This window comes from Rhea americana, unplaced genomic scaffold (assembly GCF_003343005.1).
Source record: "Rhea americana isolate MKP2758 unplaced genomic scaffold, rheAme1 scaffold_5, whole genome shotgun sequence".
Classification (NCBI taxonomy): domain Eukaryota; kingdom Metazoa; phylum Chordata; class Aves; order Rheiformes; family Rheidae; genus Rhea; species Rhea americana.
The window spans coordinates 5324354-5342742 of record NW_028186645.1 but is presented as its reverse complement, the minus strand read 5'-3'; the positions used below and the strand labels follow the sequence as shown (position 1 = coordinate 5342742).

The 18389-nt window shown below is 37.4% G+C and overlaps 1 protein-coding gene across 1 annotated transcript in view; it reads right to left on the bottom strand.

Annotated features, from left to right (window-relative positions):
* Positions 1 to 209: 209 nt before the first annotated feature.
* Positions 210 to 18389, bottom strand: part of CLMN (calmin) — a 56740-nt gene continuing 38560 nt past the window's right edge. Inside the window, exons 6-14 of the mRNA XM_085317635.1 lie at positions 15971 to 16063; positions 14573 to 14763; positions 12562 to 12755; positions 11484 to 11566; positions 8620 to 9927; positions 7437 to 7612; positions 6473 to 6533; positions 5192 to 5253; positions 210 to 4153 (exon numbers count right to left, since the gene is read on the bottom strand). Of these exons, the coding sequence (XP_085173761.1) occupies positions 4000 to 4153; positions 5192 to 5253; positions 6473 to 6533; positions 7437 to 7612; positions 8620 to 9927; positions 11484 to 11566; positions 12562 to 12755; positions 14573 to 14763; positions 15971 to 16063 (2322 nt within the window). The 3' untranslated portion in view covers positions 210 to 3999. The remainder of the gene's footprint in view (positions 4154 to 5191; positions 5254 to 6472; positions 6534 to 7436; positions 7613 to 8619; positions 9928 to 11483; positions 11567 to 12561; positions 12756 to 14572; positions 14764 to 15970; positions 16064 to 18389) is intronic.

Below are 18389 nucleotides of genomic sequence, written 5' to 3'. Positions count from 1 at the left end.
ATTAATGCACTATTATAACTATTACCTTGCTAGATGGCTGAGTATAAGAGCATCTACACTAGTTCAACGCATCTTCTAAAGCTCTGGTCCTGCGGAGATCAGTGCAGCAAACGCTGACATCTGCACAACACCCCAGTAAACTCAATGGGACGCTACTTGGATAAAGAAGTCACAGTCACACTGAGTTAGGCAGAATAAATAGGCAGTCATGAGAAGATGTAGAAGATTTAAATGTATTTAGATACCAAATATCAACATGTAGAAATTTCAGCCTTAGGAATTGAATTTAAGGGGAAAAAATAGCTTAATCACTCAGTATGTTTTGCAACTTTAGCTGAAAATTAACATCACAAAATGATACATTGCTATGCAGTATTAAGAATCACACAATTGTACTTGATCATTTTTCTAGTCTACTGCTCATTAAGAAATCTCCTAGTTCCAGTTTCCAAATGGATGATGCAACTGAGGTATAGCTTAATGTTTATACTCATTATTCATAATTAATAAATAAGCGTATCACATACATAAAATTTTACAGGTACTTTTAAAATGGTTTTACAGTTCTATTAAATATATAGATAAAATGATCACTGCTATATAAAAATCTTTTTAAAACAGCTGAACTCTGAAGCTTTGCATAAAATTCTGTAGACACATTCATTACAATCTAGAAACTCAATAAAAATACATTTTAGAGCTCAATCCATCAAAAATATTCATGGCATTGAAAAGTGATTGTCATTTTTTACTGTAATTTGTACGCGTCCTGTCCTCATCCTGATCATTTCCTTCAATTTGGCAAAGGCTACATTCATTTCAGTTTGCAGTTTGTGACTGTTTAACTCAGTTCAACTCTGCAGCATCTCCSCATAACTGTTCAAGGGTTTTCTATCTTTAATAGAATTTCTTTTCTTGCACTTTCTATAAAACATTTTGCAGTTAAGTTACAGTACTAGAATAACATTGAACCATACTATTATAGTTGTACCAGTCTTTAATGGTGCTTTTGTGAATATCAAACACCTTTTATCTAGTGATCCTCAAGCACTTCCCAGCACTTACACTTCACAATGCTCTGCTACTCATAAGCTTGCTTAACAAGACCTGGTTTTAGAAGAGGACTTAATGGATCAGTACCCTCATATATGTGAGTTTTACTTCTMAATGAAAATAGCAAACTAGTGACTTAGCACTTTTCAGAAAATGAGGCCTTTAGTCAGAAGAATCTTTCTTACTCAGAGAGGGCACAGACCTGGTGGAAGATGGCTACATGAGTACTCAAATTGACCAACAGCTGTTAAAACCTCAGATACCTGAAGCCAGTCCTCTAACAAGCAAGTTAAAAACAGGAGATTTTGCCACAGTGAACATTTCGCAATCTAGTTTTTAGACTCTAAGCTAAGAATAGGACACAAAATCCAATAACAAGCAATATTTTCAGAATAGAGTATTTGGAATGAAGGATAGGGAGTTGCACCRTGAAAGAACCATCATTTGAACAGATGCAGCCTTACAACTGAAAGTGCACATCTCGTTAAGTGTGTTTGGAGGGGGGGAGCTGCTGCTTATGCACTTGTCATTTGTGCAGCTCCAGGTGATGGCAAAACTTCTAATGAGTACAGTATCTTTTCATCCACAGATGACTACACCAATATAATCACTCTTAGCTGCTTTACTCTGGATCCTCACACTCTATCATGGCTGAGTAAGGTAGACTGGTTATAGCAAAAAATAACCAACCAATCAAACAGAAAAGAAAAACCAAAAATAGAAAGCAGSTAAATGGAAAGTATAATGGACTGATCTAGAATAATTTTCATCTATTTTGCACAGAGGAAACAATCTACATTTCTTCATGGGATAGACCTGAAAGCACACTTYAGTTTGAATATTGGGTGAGATAATYGAGGCAATTGCTGCAGGCTGTTTGACACTTAAACTGCTTGTTTCACTGCTCCACTCACTGCTCATCAATGGGAGGGAAGAAAGAAAAGCCAGGGTTTCCTCTTTGATGGAAGAAAATGAAATTGCCAGCATCAATCATTCTCATTCACTTTTCTACTCTTTACGGACATTAGTTTGTTTAGATGAGACACCCAAAGACCTCCTCATTATGATTAATATTCTTAAGAGAAAACAAAGACGACAGAAGGAAGGTTCTTTTACTTGATTTAACTTTGATAGTTTTAATGTTTTACGAAGAGACTGTAATCCAACTCCAGATAATTTCTCTTGAAGACTAAGAGACTTGCAAGAACCAAAGAAAAGGACACAGGCTCAGAAAAAATKGTCATAAACCAAGGGAGCCTGTGGAGAGTAGCTCATAATGAAGAGCTATTAACACTCCACACCAAACTAATATACATTGCTACTTGCTGCTGCTAAGGAGTTGCCATGCTTCAGCATAGTATTCACTGGATTTCAGGATGAAGCTATAAGGATTCTGTACTAAGTTTTGTTCTTTGAGAGAAAAAGCACTAGCCTTAATGCTTCAATTATATATTTTTAGCCAAAATATTTATTTTAAAAAGCACATTGAAGTCAAACTTACGAATTTTCAAGTGGAAGCAGCAACATACATAGTCTCATAAAGCATACTACGAAACTAAAAATGTGGTGATGACAAACAGTGACTTCACTAAAACTTGCATGGGCAAAAGTTATTGCTATTAAACTGAATTTGAAGATTTCTCTTGTCTCCTCTGGCTAAACTCTAAATATAATATCCTAAAGTGATCACTGACCCAAATAAAAATTAAAAGATGCCTATGTGGTACAACTGTGTCTATGGACAAGTCACAGAAGTTTCTTCAGTTGTATTAGAGAATAAATACAGGCTGTTGACATTTCTCTGTATCAAATTTTACATCTGTCATTTCTTTCTCTATTGTTTTGGGCACCTAAAGGATATTTCTATTCCTCTTACTGTTCAATACTCTTCTTCTAATGCTCTTTCTTACACCRGGTAACAGAACCCAGTTTTGGAACAACATTTCCACAGACTTGTGCTTCAACATTGCCTCAATAAATTAGGTTGCCTATTACTTTTCCTATTTTCAACAGAAAGAAATCTTCATATGATCTGATAAGGAAAAGACAAAAAGGAAAAAGAAGCAGATGCAGCCTCAGAAGTGAGGACGGACTTTCATAAAACAATAAAATAAAAAACAGCATCTGTTCCTGATAAAATTATTAAGCTTTTTGAAAACCTTTTCAAAGATGGCCACTATCAGTAACATACAAAAATGTATTTCTTCAGGTATTTTCTAGAGAATAGTCTGGATTAAGAATTCCCCTATGATCTTCTGAGAAGCAGCTAGAATATAAGTTCTCCACACTTCTCTACATCAATTGGTTACTGCAAATTAAACATGACAAGTGCAGGACAACGATGAATCTGAGTCCTTAAAAAATGAACTCTTTTCCCTAAATAAAACTCAACCTGATTTTGTTACTTGACTGGATTGACATTAGAATTATATTCAATATCCTGGGTTAAACAAACTCTTCATCTTCATCTCCATCTCTATCAGAAACATCCATAAAAAATATGAGAGCATTTCAAGATCTGCCATTTCTGGTTGACCAGATTCATAAGCATGTCAAAAAAACACYCATCTTCTACAGCTGTAGGGCCCTATATCAGTAAATGAAGCCAGAAGAATCATTTTTGAAGACTGGAGCTCTGAACTGTTATATTTCTACTGGTAATTATCCATTTTTATTTAGCATATTATAAAGCAAGGCACAAACGTACAAAATTGCATCTACTAAATCAGTTTTTTTATATATATATATTTACACAATTGTCATAATATAAAATGTGCTTAGACACAGTCATAGCACAACAGTAGAGGAAATGAGGAAAGCCTGATAATAACCACAAATACCAGGTCCTACATTTAYAGTTGTGCTTCACCTGAAGGAACGTATTCATATGCAGCTACACAGAACAATCAGACCACCTTCTTTTATTTTCCACACACCTCACAGAGATCAAGGTTTGTTGCTAACAAGCTGTGGAAGGAGCAAAACGCAGTAGACCAGCACCCAGAGGAAGACAATGAAGTAGAACAGCTCTCGTTGTTCAACACTCAGAGTCTGCTGAGGGGGTGCTGGAGCCTCACTTGCTTCCAAGTCCTTTTTCTTCCTGAAAACAAGCAGGACAGAATTTGGTGAGAGGCAGCCAAAACAAAACAAAACAGCACAGCCCAAACCACTGTTAACGTGGACTGTAGAGACCAGAAGGCAAACTAAAAGACAGCAGTTTAATGAACCATTTCAATCCAATCAGTTGGACAGCAAGCAAGACAATGAAGCGCACGATGGGCTTCTGCACTGTCTTCTTATGAGCCAACAGACATGGCTCTTACTCCTCTGTAAAACTTTGGACAAGTTCTTAAGTATTTAACTATATGAGATTATAGTAAATTCTTTTGATATAAAGTCAGAAAGATGCCCTTTTATTTTCAGAACTCTAAACAGTTTTGGGCAACACTTATATTACACTTCTGCAATTTGCTGCAACCACCACTTTAACAAGACGTTCTAGGGAGCATTACTTGGCATCAATTGAGAGGGAAAATGTAAAGCAATGCTGGTTTCTTACACAGATACGTAAGTCTTACTTCAGAAGGGATACATGCTTTGGGTTCAGCACTATCACAGCACTAGGTTTAATATATGGTAAAAAGCAGATGTGTTTTATCTGAGTTGGAGGAACCCTAGGTCCAAACTGAACACACAGAGAAATTATGGAAACTCATTTGTGCTCTAACAGAAGTATGCTGAAATATCATCTACTGCTAACACTGACCATGCCACACATTGTCTTAGCAGTCTTGCAAACCTGGGAACAGTCTTGACCAGCACTGCCAGAGGGCCTCATACTTGAACTCCTCCCATTCCTTTCTTGGTCTGAAATGTCCACCATGTGGAGAAACTGCTCAAAATCTTACTCAGGCAGCCCAAGCCAAAAAAAGACTGTTTAATCAAGGTGAGATCTAGCAATAAAACAGGCTTTGTATCTCACACCTATGAGAAATACAGACTTCAAGCTATTACACAAGATTTCCATTCCTGTCTCCACCATTATAGTTATTTTTCGTTTCCCTCTGTAGCACTGTTAGAAGTTACAGATTCCTTGGAAAAGGGTTTGTCTGCATGAAAAAAAAAAAAAATCACTCACCTGATGACTATGAGCTTTTCATCTGTATCTGTCATCATCTGCTCATTTTCACCAGAGGATTCCTTAAACAAATAAACAAACACACAAATACATAGGAACACACAGAAATATATTTTATAGAAAGATAAAATTCAGAGTCTCACAAAGACATGCCGCACAAGCATTCTATGCAGACTGTTTCTAAAGTTTGCTCAAATAAAATGAAAGCGGTGCTTCTAAATTTATTCTCCACCCACACATCTACCATGTCAGTCTGATAAACAAAAAAGAAAAAAAAAAGTGTTGTGAAAAAACAGGATTTTGGTGCTTTCAGCTGCTTTTATTCATTTGAATAAAACTCTCCTCATTCATATATATTTCTAGCAGCACTGACAGCATTGTAAGACTAAAGCACCTGTGAAAAATCTCAATTTCATTAAACATCAGTGACAAAATTTTTTTGAACTCTAAAGTTAGAATTTTATTTTTGTGCTGGGAAGAGACATACTGTTATCCTTTCTCAGTGCAGCCTGACTGCTGTTGTTGCCTCTCCCCTCAAAATAAAAAAAAATAATAAAAAAAAAAATGCATCCAGACCTCAGTTGTATAGCATCTGCTCAAGAAACCAGTATGAATTACATCTGCCATTAAGGATGCAGTTTCACATTACAACTGAACTACTTTAATGGTTAGCTGTTGCTGCTGAAATGGTGTAATACACTACTGCTACTACAGAAGAGAGGTAGAGAGCCCAGTTCTGATTAGCAAAGAGTGGATTTCCAGAGAAACTTAGCATTTTGGCAGGGCTGTGACAAGGATGCCTACACACATACAGAAAAAACACAAACTAAAAGAAGCTGAAGTAGCAAATAAAGGCAGCTTCAAAGAAGTGGAAAAGTTGCAGCTATATAATTATGACAAATCAGGCCTAAAAATTACAATAGATTTAATCGTAGTATTAATTACTCCTTTGTAGGTTTGTTCAAGGTTCAGTGAAGTTCCTATATACATATACTATACTATATATTTAGGACAGTTACATATATTTGAGATAATTCAATAAAGCTTATAAGCTATTCCTGGTTTTGGCACTAAAATTATTAGAAACTGTAGAGCTATTGAGTTACCACAGAGCTTATATTTACTTTCTATATAGAGAGTTTATATATATGTATATGTATATGTATATGTGTATATATGTACACACACACACACATATACACACACACACAGTATTTGAATTTTGGGAGTTAAAGAGAACTAGCGAAATAATGAGAAAAAGATAAATTTCCACGTTCTTACCTTCTCAGAAGTATTAGGAAACCTTTTTCGGAGATAAATGCTGGAATCACTGTAACTAGTTCTGAAATGCATGTAAGAGCAAAGTTTTTAAGTTAATAAATACAAGTTTTGCTTTGACTTCAAAGAGAGCCACTGCAATTGTATATGTTAGTTTTAGGCTATGCAAAACCACAAATGCATTCTTGCATGTATTAGAATATGGATTTGAATTAATCAGCAACAATATAAACAATAGCTTTAAGAAAATCTGACCCATAACATCAATATCTAAGTGCCCATTTGAATTTTTTCTGAAAAACAGTATTCAATAGAGTTTTTGTACCTTTGCATCATTTAAGTGAGACTATATCCCAATTTACCAATTTTATGGTTGAGCATTTAAAAATATTGAAAGGAATTCCAGGGCAAAGAAAGCTTGAAGAAGGAGATTACAGGTTTTTGTAAGCAGATTCTTTCAAATTAATTAGAGTGGTTCACTTCCAAGCACTGACACATTACAGTTCATGTCCCACTCAAACACATTGCCTAAGGACTAAATTAGAAGGTAGGAGGGAATAGAAGTGAACAGAGTAAAATTAGTTGAGTGTCTCATTCACTTTTTTATAGATAGAAAAAAGGCCAAGAAATACCAGTTAAATAAAGTAGTTCAATGGACTTACAGCCCATGGACTTCATAGTCAATTATTTCAACTCTCAGTTAGAACACAGATACGTTCAAAATGCTCTGGGATTCCAGTTGGTTTTGGCTGCTTTGATAAACCAAAAAACATCGCAGTCAAATCAAGTCCACGGGTACCGAATTACTCTATGTGTTTGAGAACAACACAGGAAGAAGCCAGTGAGTCCAAATACACCACGCCCAAAAGAAAGCTACAAGGAATATCCAAAGGTCAGGGCACACTTTTTAAGACTAGACTCTCATATCAAGATTAGGTGTATTTAAGGCTAAACTCATGTGAAATACCTGGTAAATTCCTGACAATCAGCCATTTCTTCCAGTTTATCTAGTGATAGAGTAGTGGCCCCAACTTTTGAAATCTCTAAGTCTTTGATCACATTTTTTCTTTTTTCCTTCCTTTTGCTACATTTTTCTGGCGTCTTCACAGCTTTTGATAAATCATCTAGATGGTCTACTTCAGCCTGTTTAAATTAAGAAGTATTTCCCATTAGACAACGACAAGACTGATTCCCTGCCCCTTCCAGTATCTTAGTGGTGTAGTCTACTCAGCTGGTAAACTGCACATGGTATAAGATTCAAGGTCTCATTAGGCAAGATAAAAAGCAAATAGAAAGCCAAACAGTGCGTCCAGCAAAAAAATAACTTCTTGAAAATACAGCAAAAAATAATTTATTGAAAATTATTTTGGATATTGCTGAGCTATAAAGTACCATCAACTGTTTTTACATAAGAGGTCATGAACAACACGGCTCTTGGAATTTGACTTGGTTATGCCAGTAAGTGTCAAGACCAAAACATGTCCAAACAACATATGGAGTAACATTCAAACGAATGAAAAACACTATCTAAAGTTACTAAGCTGGAAAACATTTAAGACAAAATTCAAAAGCAGCTCTGCAAGAAGAGCTGCAATAGCACATTGCCTAAATCCAGTACATAGAATAGTTACCAAAATTTCCCCCTTCTCCTCCCTTTCCTCCAGTGTAGACAAACCTTAGCTTTACCCACCTGACTTTTCTTAYTCAGATTGGTTTAAAGTTTTCATAGACAAATTACTCAGATTCAGACAGAAATTGTCTAATTTATATCCTTTGTGTACCAACAATATTRCTTGCTGTTCATCTCATTACACAGCATTATTAAAAATATCCTCTGTAAAAATCTTTTAGGCTTATGGATTATGCAGAAGCCTCAAACTGTTTTTAAAACATCAGTAAAATTCACACTTCTGCAGTATTACTCAGACTTATTCTCTGTAGACTGAATCTTCTTTGTCAGATATCCTCAGGTATCTGCAATCTCATTCCTTCCAGTAGAGGGCCGTGGCAAASAGTGTTGAGGGACAAGTAACCACATATATTTTACATAATTTCTCTAATGAGTTTATATAGCAAATGAAAAACATTGAGTTTAGGTGCTAATTGCCCATATATACACAAAAAATGCTACAAATAAAAAAACAAAGTACCTCAGGATGTTGGAAAATAGTGGAACCTTGAGAGCTGGTAGCTTTTTTGCCATCTTTTTCAATTTCTTTCTCTTTTCCTGTTAGCAAACCCACTTCTTTTTCATGGGAAGAATCCATGTGACTGTTAGTATCCACTTTTTTCTCCTCTAGGTTCTCAGTGCTCATTGCTGATGGAGAGACACCTAGCTTATTCCCTAAACCTGACTCTGGAGCATCTTCCTTGTAGTTCTGTGATGGGATTGCCTTATCATGTAAAATATTTGTTACTGATTCAGAATGAGATGTGTCATTTCCAATATCATAATCTTCAGGATGAGGCTCAACATAAGCATCCAAAACTGCTGATATGGGAACATTATAATGTGGATAGTAAAAGAGATCATGGGGTATTACAGATATTTTCGAAGAACTGGGTAACACTTCAGCTGAAGACTCAATTTCATCACAGCTGTCCAGGTCCTCTGAATTTTTAGGTACATCTGAGAGAGAGTCATCAGCTGTTTCATGCAGTGGAGATGGGTCTTGGCTTTTGAAATTAGAATTATTCAGTAAACAATGGTTAGTTTCTGTTGTCTCAAAGACAGGTGATTGCTTTGTATGTTCACTTTCTGGAATTTTCAGTATTTCCTCATTTAGAAGATGAAGAACGTAYTTGTGTGTGTCTTCTTGTTTTGAGGCATCTTCTGATAAAAAAGATGAAGCTTGGGGGTTGGTCTCTTCTACTTTATTTATCGATTCATCTGTAAGTATACCTGAAGTCCAAGACGACGGACTCAAAGAAGAAGTATTGGCTGATAGGCTCTTAGTTTCATTGTCATATTCAGTAGAGGTTTCTCTAGTTAGTTCTTCAGAGTAGTCTTCAAAAGAGTCTACAGAATTTTTCTGATCTGTCAGTACAGCTGGAGAAAGGTCATTATTCTGTTTCAGTGGAACATCATATATGCCCCCTTCACTTGGGATCAATTTATCACTAAGAACTTCCCAAGAGGAAATGGTTTCAAAACTGACAGATCCTTTAATTTTCAGAGAGGTGGGCCTCTTAAGCTCCTCTTCAAAGGTTTCTTGTGCATCACCTAATGCTTTGCCATTCCATTTTTCAGGAACAGTTTCTGATTGGATTCTCTCTAGGGTATCATGAATATGAACCTTCGGAGGAGCAGGATGACTTCTTTCATGGTTAACAGTATACATATTGTCTTCACTTTCACTTAAAATCAAGATTTTTCCCTCCTGTTCTGAAGGTGTGTCTTTGATGTGGACATATGTAGACTCAATTGGAAACTCCTTGTCAGGATCCGTAAAGTCTTCCTAAAAGTGATGACACACCATTAAAAGACAAATCTAACTTTTTTATATTTTACATACATTTTACACTTCCTAAATGCTACAGAAAGAATAATTAACTGGCCCATCATTCCATTACCTCGTGAATAACCAATTCATGTGTCACTTATTTGGAAAGTAGAGAAAATAATTTGTCAAAGCAAGTGAGTTGAACAAAGYTCAACATCAAGACTTGCCACTTGTACAAGGCGATTAGGATGCAGACAAGCCTACTCCTCAGTAGTCAATGTGTTCCTCTCTCTCCCTGCTGTACCTACGGAGACAACTGACTTGGCTTTTTGACACAATCCCAAACCGTGGGAATAAAATAAATCTAACAAGTCCAATAAATCTGCTGTGAAACATGCTAATCTACTGGTTTGATTATTCAATTCCAATAGACTATATATATATATATACACACACACAGAGACATATGTGTATATACATACATACACACACATATATATAAATATATATGTAGAGAGAGGCTTTTTCTTTGTCCACTAAAATGCCCACAAGTCTTACCACCAACAAATCTTAATGCTTACCCAAAATAATAATCTTAAATAGATTATTATAATAATTTTAATTCCCATGACTCTAATAATGACCACTAATTTTATCAGCTAGAAAACATGTACCAGCTGGAACCTTCAGTCAACAAATGCGATGAAATAACTTTAATGTATTAACCATGATATATATGTATATACTCAAGCACAAAAGATTACCYGCTGTTCAATGGGCACTGAGTCCCTTGGGAACCCTTTCAAACCAAAAAAGATTATGTTGAACTAGGTTTATAAGTACAATCAGCCTCCAAAAAAWTTTTTTTTTCAAATTATGTAGCTCTTTTCCTCAGTCCTGATAATTCACATATTTCCTGAGTGTTCTGTCTCCTTTAATTCCTCAGCAAGTTTATCTTCTGTGTCTGCAAAAGGCCTTTACCAGTCCCTGTTGAGGCCTGTTCCTCAAAAGGACTCCTTATTTTTGATGAAGTCTGCGTTAAAGTTCTCATCCTTTAAGCTTCAATTTACTTCTTAACAGTGGGTGTATTTGATTGCTGTATAAACAGAATTCAACTTTTGATAACTTGTGCCTGATGAAGTATCTGCTAAATTCAGGTTGATTGTGGCCCTCATACTTGAGAAAATAAAAGTAAAAAAAAAAAAAATCAAAGCCCAAAAATTCACCGTAGATGAAGGGATAAACTTCAGCCTTACTCTGAGGCTAACATGCCAAAGTAGTAAAGTCTTATTTAACCTCTGAAAAGTAGTAGAGTCTCTTTTAACCTCTGAAAGTTATGACTGGATRTAAGTTTTTAAATGCATAGTTCTACCTAAAGCAGTTTAGCAATCCCCAATGAGTGTCCATTAGACCAGATCTGACAAAAACAAGAAAAATCAAAACAGAATAGGTGGTTTATTTTAAATTGCTTGGAAAGAAAACCTAGAAGATGAACACAACAACATCTAACTTTAWTAAAGTACACCAAAGCCAACGAAAAGCAATGCCCTGACCTCCGAGTAAACACGTACCCCTTCCAGCTCCGGGAAGTGCTCCAGAAATTGCGCCACATACGTCACAATTGATTGTTCGTCGGGTGATTCCACCATTATATCTATGGAAACAGAGACAAAGCGCTTAGCCCACGGGGCCTCAAACCCGCTGCCGGGGGACCGACCTTCGGACAGCCATCCCGCCTTCACGATGAGAGAGCCAACGCCTGCACCCGCGCACCTTTCCCTGACAAGACCAGAAGGCTGGAACCCTTTTCACTACTGATGGCACTCTAAAGAGCTCTCTCCACCTCACTCGCATTACTTTTTCTCCTACTTCCAAATGCATAYTTAGCCCCAATCAGGGTCACTTTTCATCCACCTGGGTATTTCCATTTATAGCATATACATATGTTGCTGTTGCTAGACYGTGATCCTGAGGACAGCACAGAGATTTATTTTTAGTGGGATGGCCCATTCTTGTAACAGGTGATCCATGAAAGCACAAATAACCAAACTGTGCTTTCTTTTGTAAAAATCAAGGCCCACACCGTAACAGAGTGCAGGAGAAAGACACTATAAGAAGCAGCTTCGTTTATATTTATAAGCACACTATATATGCTTATCTTTACATCAATTTCTATATTTACACATATGTATTATTAAAGAATAACTGGGACACGCAAATACGTTTGAATAGGAATCTACCCATTTTCCTTGGTACAGCAATCACACATTTCATCCTGGAGTGATACTTCGTCTTTGTAGGCATTAYGCAATGGTGGTAATGCATTGAGACACCTCTCAGCACATCAGGATGCCGATTAACACCTGCTAGTGATACAGATATCACATAGCATCTACTTATTAACCAGGACCAGTGTAAAACCATAGCTAAAAACTAATGTAAGATCTCTGCCCAAGCAGCTTACAAATATGACTGGAGGCACAGAGGACTGCAGGCCCGTGACCCATTCATTTTTCTCTTTCTTATCAGTCTGCACAACCCTATCACACCAGTAAGCTGATCACTGGCAGGTTTTGGTAGGTGTGACAATGCAATATTCACAAATGCATTATAATTTGAATGCCACCCAACAAAGCTGATGTGTTTTACCTTCTGGTTCTAGGAGCCTAGGAACACCAAGCTTATTTTGCGCTATACTGAAAGCATCCTCTAGGTTTTCCCGAGCTGGTTTCTCCAGTGCTTGCTTCATGTCAACCAAAGTAGAGTCTATTGCTTTTATGACAGCTAAGAAAGCGAGGCCGCTCCTCCAGCTGCTGGCGAAGTCYTGTACTGCAACACCGTATCTAAATGGAATTACATACAGTGTACATAAGAGTTATAAAATGCAAAATACATGCACTCATCATTTTCCAACCTGAAAGTTATAGGTAACGTTACACCAGTCACATCTGAAATTTTTTTTGGATCTGGAAAAGCACAAAATATTTCATAAAACACAAGGATTCACAAACMGAATCGGTGTGGCTAACAACTGACATAAACCTGCTTGTAGGAAGTAGTTAGTAAAAACAAAGCCCTCAAGTACTTAGCAACCACATTTAACATTTGCAAAACCAAATGTCTGTGTGATTCCTGATTCTGTGGCGCTGCAGCTTTTTAATGCCATATCTTGGGAAGACTGCCAACACTTAAGTACTTAAAAACATAAGCATAAATGATTCATATTTCTGTGTCCTTGGCYTTCTATAGTGGGAAATGGTGCTATGCAAACGCAAATAGGGCCAGTGTATATATAAACCACAAGTGTATTAGGTGGCCAAAGTTTTGGGGGAGAAAATGATGACCACACTTGCAATGAAATATAGCCCCAGGAAAAAAAAAATCCATATAGGTCGTTGGATAAAAGGATTATAATCAAGTTATGTTTTAATATAGCAGCTGCAAAATGATTTTTCCTCCTACTACTTATTTTCAATTTGTACCATTAGACTAGACTGAAAAAGTCCATAGCCTTTACTACTCTGGTTCTCACTTTCCTTGTGCCACCTCCCCGCTAATGATATTACCAGCTTTATTTTAGGACTAAGATTGTGCTTTCTCTACAGTCTGCTTTGGCAGCAATTAACTGTAGTCTCAGTGGGACAAGTTTATCTGCATAACGAGCACCTCAGCTTCACTGGAGATAACCGAGGGATGATGTGGCCCACAAGACTAAATGTTTAAGATGTAAATTTGCATCCTCAACACTATATATAGAGCATTTGTGTTCACAAATTTGAGCATATAAATCTGTCAACAGACAAAAAGGCTAAATATCCAGCTATCCAACACGTGTAAGTTTGGCCCAAGTTCTTTAAAAACCTCTGGCAGTCATTCCTTCACTTAATAGGTAAAATACATGCAAAGCATTTACACATGCATTTACACATGCACTGTAAGACATCTTATGCTGAAGTTTTTTTAACCTGACAATAACTGTGCCTTGCATTCGGACACAAAATGCTTTGGCAAAAGGAGTGTGTTCTTTATTAGAGAARAGATGGACATGTTTGGCAAAGGAATGTTCCCAAAATAAAACACATTCACAATAAGCAATCAAAGATTCAACCCCTTCCCTTCTCAAATTTTGAAGAAACTAGGGTTGTAATATGAACTGTGTCCTCCGAAGCAGTCTAGAGCTTACAGAGCAGCTCTCTTGGCTCTGCTCCTGAACTCAGAAGGTAGTTCTTCAAGTCTTTCAATACTTACTATTTTCAGTTCAACCCTTACTTATTCCTACCCTCTATGTAGTACAAAATACTCAATAGATTGCAGAAAAGTCAGGGGTAGGGGTAAGAGGAGCAGAGAGTGATCCTGTTTTAGAGAGTGGCAAGCAGATTAGTGCAGGTTAACATTTAATACTCAAATCACGAAGCCAGCAACATACACAGCTTGAAAGTCAGACAGTCTCTTTARACGCACGTGCATAGTCATATAGCTGGTTGCAGTACCTTGCGAATGCCAACTTCAAATGTAAAAATAAATAAATAAARTAAAAACACACAAAAAAACCCACACCAGTTCATGCCAATATATGCATTAGCCAGGAAAAAGAGAAGACTTTCGGCTTCAAAAAGACAGCTGGTAAAATACAATTTTCTATGACAGTTCACTAACTTACTTCCTGGTTTTCCTCTGAACCCAGGTTAAAAGGGCTCTGATGGCTTTTCGCTGATCTTTCACTGTGACAGACATGTTTCTCTCTACATTTGGAGTGCTCGGGTGAGATGCGTCCGACTCYGGCCCACTGGGCCCAGACGACAGGCTGGAAGAGGACGAGTTCCTGTTGAGGTTGCCTGTGAGTTCTTTAATCTGCAATAAAAGATGAAACGTGCAGTACGCCAATTTAACACAGGGTCAATGCAGAACTGAATGTTTGTTTTCAGGCAGCCTGGCATACTTTTAAGATAACAAGGCCATAAATGAGTTTTAAGAGGTAATTATAGGCTTGTCCACTGTAACTTTCAACTTCTATTGTACAGACCAAAGAGCCAGGAGCAGCAGCAGCCCAGCTGGCAACCCCAGGAGACATAAAAGGGCAAGATTATCAGATAAGACTGAACAAATTCATCGAGTGAAACATTTTTAGTCAAGAAACTGTGACCTGCAACAGCACTCCTCTTGTTGGTCAGCATTGATATTTGATCCAACTTATTGACTATGCTGCTTTTAGGTCCCTGTTGCCCCTTGCTGCCAGGGAGACCRATTCTAGTTGGACCACCTCTCCTTGTGAGTCCTTCTGGCCAAATGGGTGCTGCACAGCACAGCCACAGACAGATACAGTTCAGCTTGCAGACATTGTTTTTTAAACTTACAGCCAGTTTATAGGTGAGCCCAAGAGAATAAAAGAGCATTAGAGCCTCACATTATTTTACAACCATTGCAGAACGCCTCGTCATTGCTCCCTGTTCATTTGAATTTGGTATTGTCTAGAAGGTCCCTTTCAAAACTCATGTAAATTTGGGAGCAGTTTTAATCTGACTAAGGCTGAAGCTAAGTAAGATTTCAGACTTAACTTCAGGCCCTTTAAGGTCTTTTATTTTGCCCTCCACATCAGTGGTGAATTTCTGCTTGTGTTGAGTAAGTCTCACGAGACCAGTGATGCTAAATGAAATTGCCCACCATATTGGACCAAATCCAGAAAAGGTTATTGAAAACAAACTGATCTGGAAACAAATGCAAGAATTTAGTTCATATGCAGGGAATCTTGAATAAAATCCTTAGAAGGCACAGGAGAAAAGGAAAAGGAAAAGTAGCAATCTGAAGCTCTAATTCTGGACAAAGTAAAACCAAAAAGGCCTAAATTTTCTCCTATTTACACCAAAATAATTCCAGTGAAGTAAAATGAAAGCAGCTGCAGGTATAAAATTAGTGTAGATTAGGAGGAAGTACTCACATTTAGCAAGCTTAATGGTGTTCTTTAGGATTAAAAGTCAACTTTAAAAAGCAGTATTCAGACAGAATAGTTTAATATTATGAAGACAGATCACTTATGATTACAGTATTCAAGTTTTATTACCTGAAAAAACAAGATTATATTCCATATTAGTCCAAGTACCAGAGAGGAATTTCCATCTGCTATTTCTGCTGCATCGATGCTAACAAGTTTTACCTGTGGAAGAGATCATAGATAATTTAAAGAAACATTATAAATGCAAAAAATTCATTGACTTGTACTGAGATTGTAGGATGTGTCCAGAATACTTCTGTCAAAGACCAGTCAGTCCAAAAGCTTGTGTTAACGGCAATTTGCCCTGGCCACAGCCCATTTAYCTATTGAACCTTAAGCCTCTAGCACAGTCTGTAGAACCAGACTAACCCCCTTTCTGCACCTCAAGAGCAGAAATGTATTTCCTTCAAATACGAAACAAGATGGTGCCCCTATTCTYAAAGTGGCTCCTATTCTTAAAACGTAGAGCAGAGATATGCCTCCTCCTGTCTTCATCCAGCCTAAGGTATCGGGACATTGCAAAATTCAGGCAGGTTGGACAGAATACAGATAAACTCTGGGAAAGAGGACATGAATTGAAGTCACTTCTCACAAATAAAATCCTAATAAGACCAGCCTAGTTCTGTTTGGTTATGCATCTCTGTTCTCCTTGCTTTTCTCACTTTACACAGCTCGTCACAGAGCTCTGATGAGATCAGTTAGCAAAGGATTGGTTTGCCTAATCTAAGCAGATTCTAGAGTTTCCCACACTGAGCTTTCTTTCACATGATAACACCAGAATTCACTTAGACAACACAGACTTGTTTTTGGCAAAGGTCATGGCAACGGGAGGAAGCAAGGAAGTTGTCAATACTGTAAATGACACACAGACTGAGTTAAAATATGCAGCCCATCTACCACTTAGGAATTCTGTACATGATGAATCATTTAGCAGTGCTTACTCTGCTGCCCCGATTCCACACAAGTGTATATTGACAGGTTCCACCCACTGGTTTAATATCTARCTCTGAAGCAGCCACTCTTGGCAGCCAAGGCATTTTGCCAACACTTCATTGCCCCCCTTCACTAACTGGTTTGGTGAAAGTGGAGGAGAAAAAAAAAAGAACAAAATAACCTTTTATTTAGTGGTTTGCAGAACAATTTTCAATCTTAGCAAGAATACACCTCTAAGTTGTTGCACTTCAATGTTTGGCTTTTCTTGCCAGTTCCAAAATATTTGCCTGGAGAAAGCTTTAAGACCAACTGCATTTCAATAGCAGTTTGTCCAAGGTGGGGAACAAATAACGTTTAACATTAGGCTGTTCTCAATGTCAATTCTGTTCTCTCACTGCTGCTTACATTTGTCAGTACTTCCCTGTAGAGATAGCCAGCTATAAGATACTGGCTGCTTACTCTTAAGGAACTAAAAAAGYCATTTAAAAGTACTTGTTTTAGCACTACCAGTTAAAGGCTGACTATGTCCAAGCAGAGGTCCTCCTGCCTGGCCCATGTATGAAGAGGTTCCAGACTGTGACCTGATGAGGTCCTGGCAACCACACAGGCTTATAACACCCMAAAACTGCTGCTCTGCAGTGTGTTGACCAACAGAGAGGAAAAAACTCATCTGCCAGTGAGTCTTAACTGGATTTGAGTGGAAAGCATCAACTGTGAAACTGGTAAGAAATTTGAGAAGTTATAAATTATTTCTCAATAATTGTAGCTGGACATGCAGAACTATGCTTTTAGGGGCAGATCAATCCCTATTTGTGGGTTTTTCAAAAGGCAATTACTCTTTAAAAAAGACTATTTGTTTTAACAGCTGTMATTTTCTTTTTATGTATGACATAAAACACAAACATAACAAAAGATAACAAAAACTTCTGTTAACTATCTGATATTATTTGTTACTCCTGTCTACAGAGCAGAGGTCACAAGATGATTCTTTTACAGGTAAGCATAAAGAGGTACTGCCCTAACTCCAAATTAATGTGGCTTGTCCCACGCTTATGGCTTGTGGGTGTACTGCTACTGGAAGATATTGGTGGTAATGCTGACTGAACGACAAGGCATATTCCTATGTTCTTGTTTTGTGAGCTGAAATTTAGTGCACATGGAACTCATGCATTTATTTTTTTAAATCTACAGAGCTTTAGCCAAGTCTCTGTCCAGCCACTCCACATTTAGAAGGATATTTCTTCTTACAAGTCAAAACAGTTACTAGTATTCATATGAGAGCAGAATAAATAGTCAGAAATTAACCTTGAAGAGAGGATTCCCAAGCAGGAAATTAGCAGCAACAGGAATGGCTGAGAAACCAGCCAGGAGAACTAAACAGYGTATTTCAATAGCAGCTGGCAAAGCCAAGGTTAGTTGCTGTCGCTTCCCAGCTGAGAAAGAAGGAGACGCAAGACTGTATTTCAGATTCTAGAGAAAAGGAGAAGTTTCAGTATAGCAAGAATATGAAGTCTTCTGTAGGGCATAGTCTAAAATTAGTTTTCTCATTCTGAAA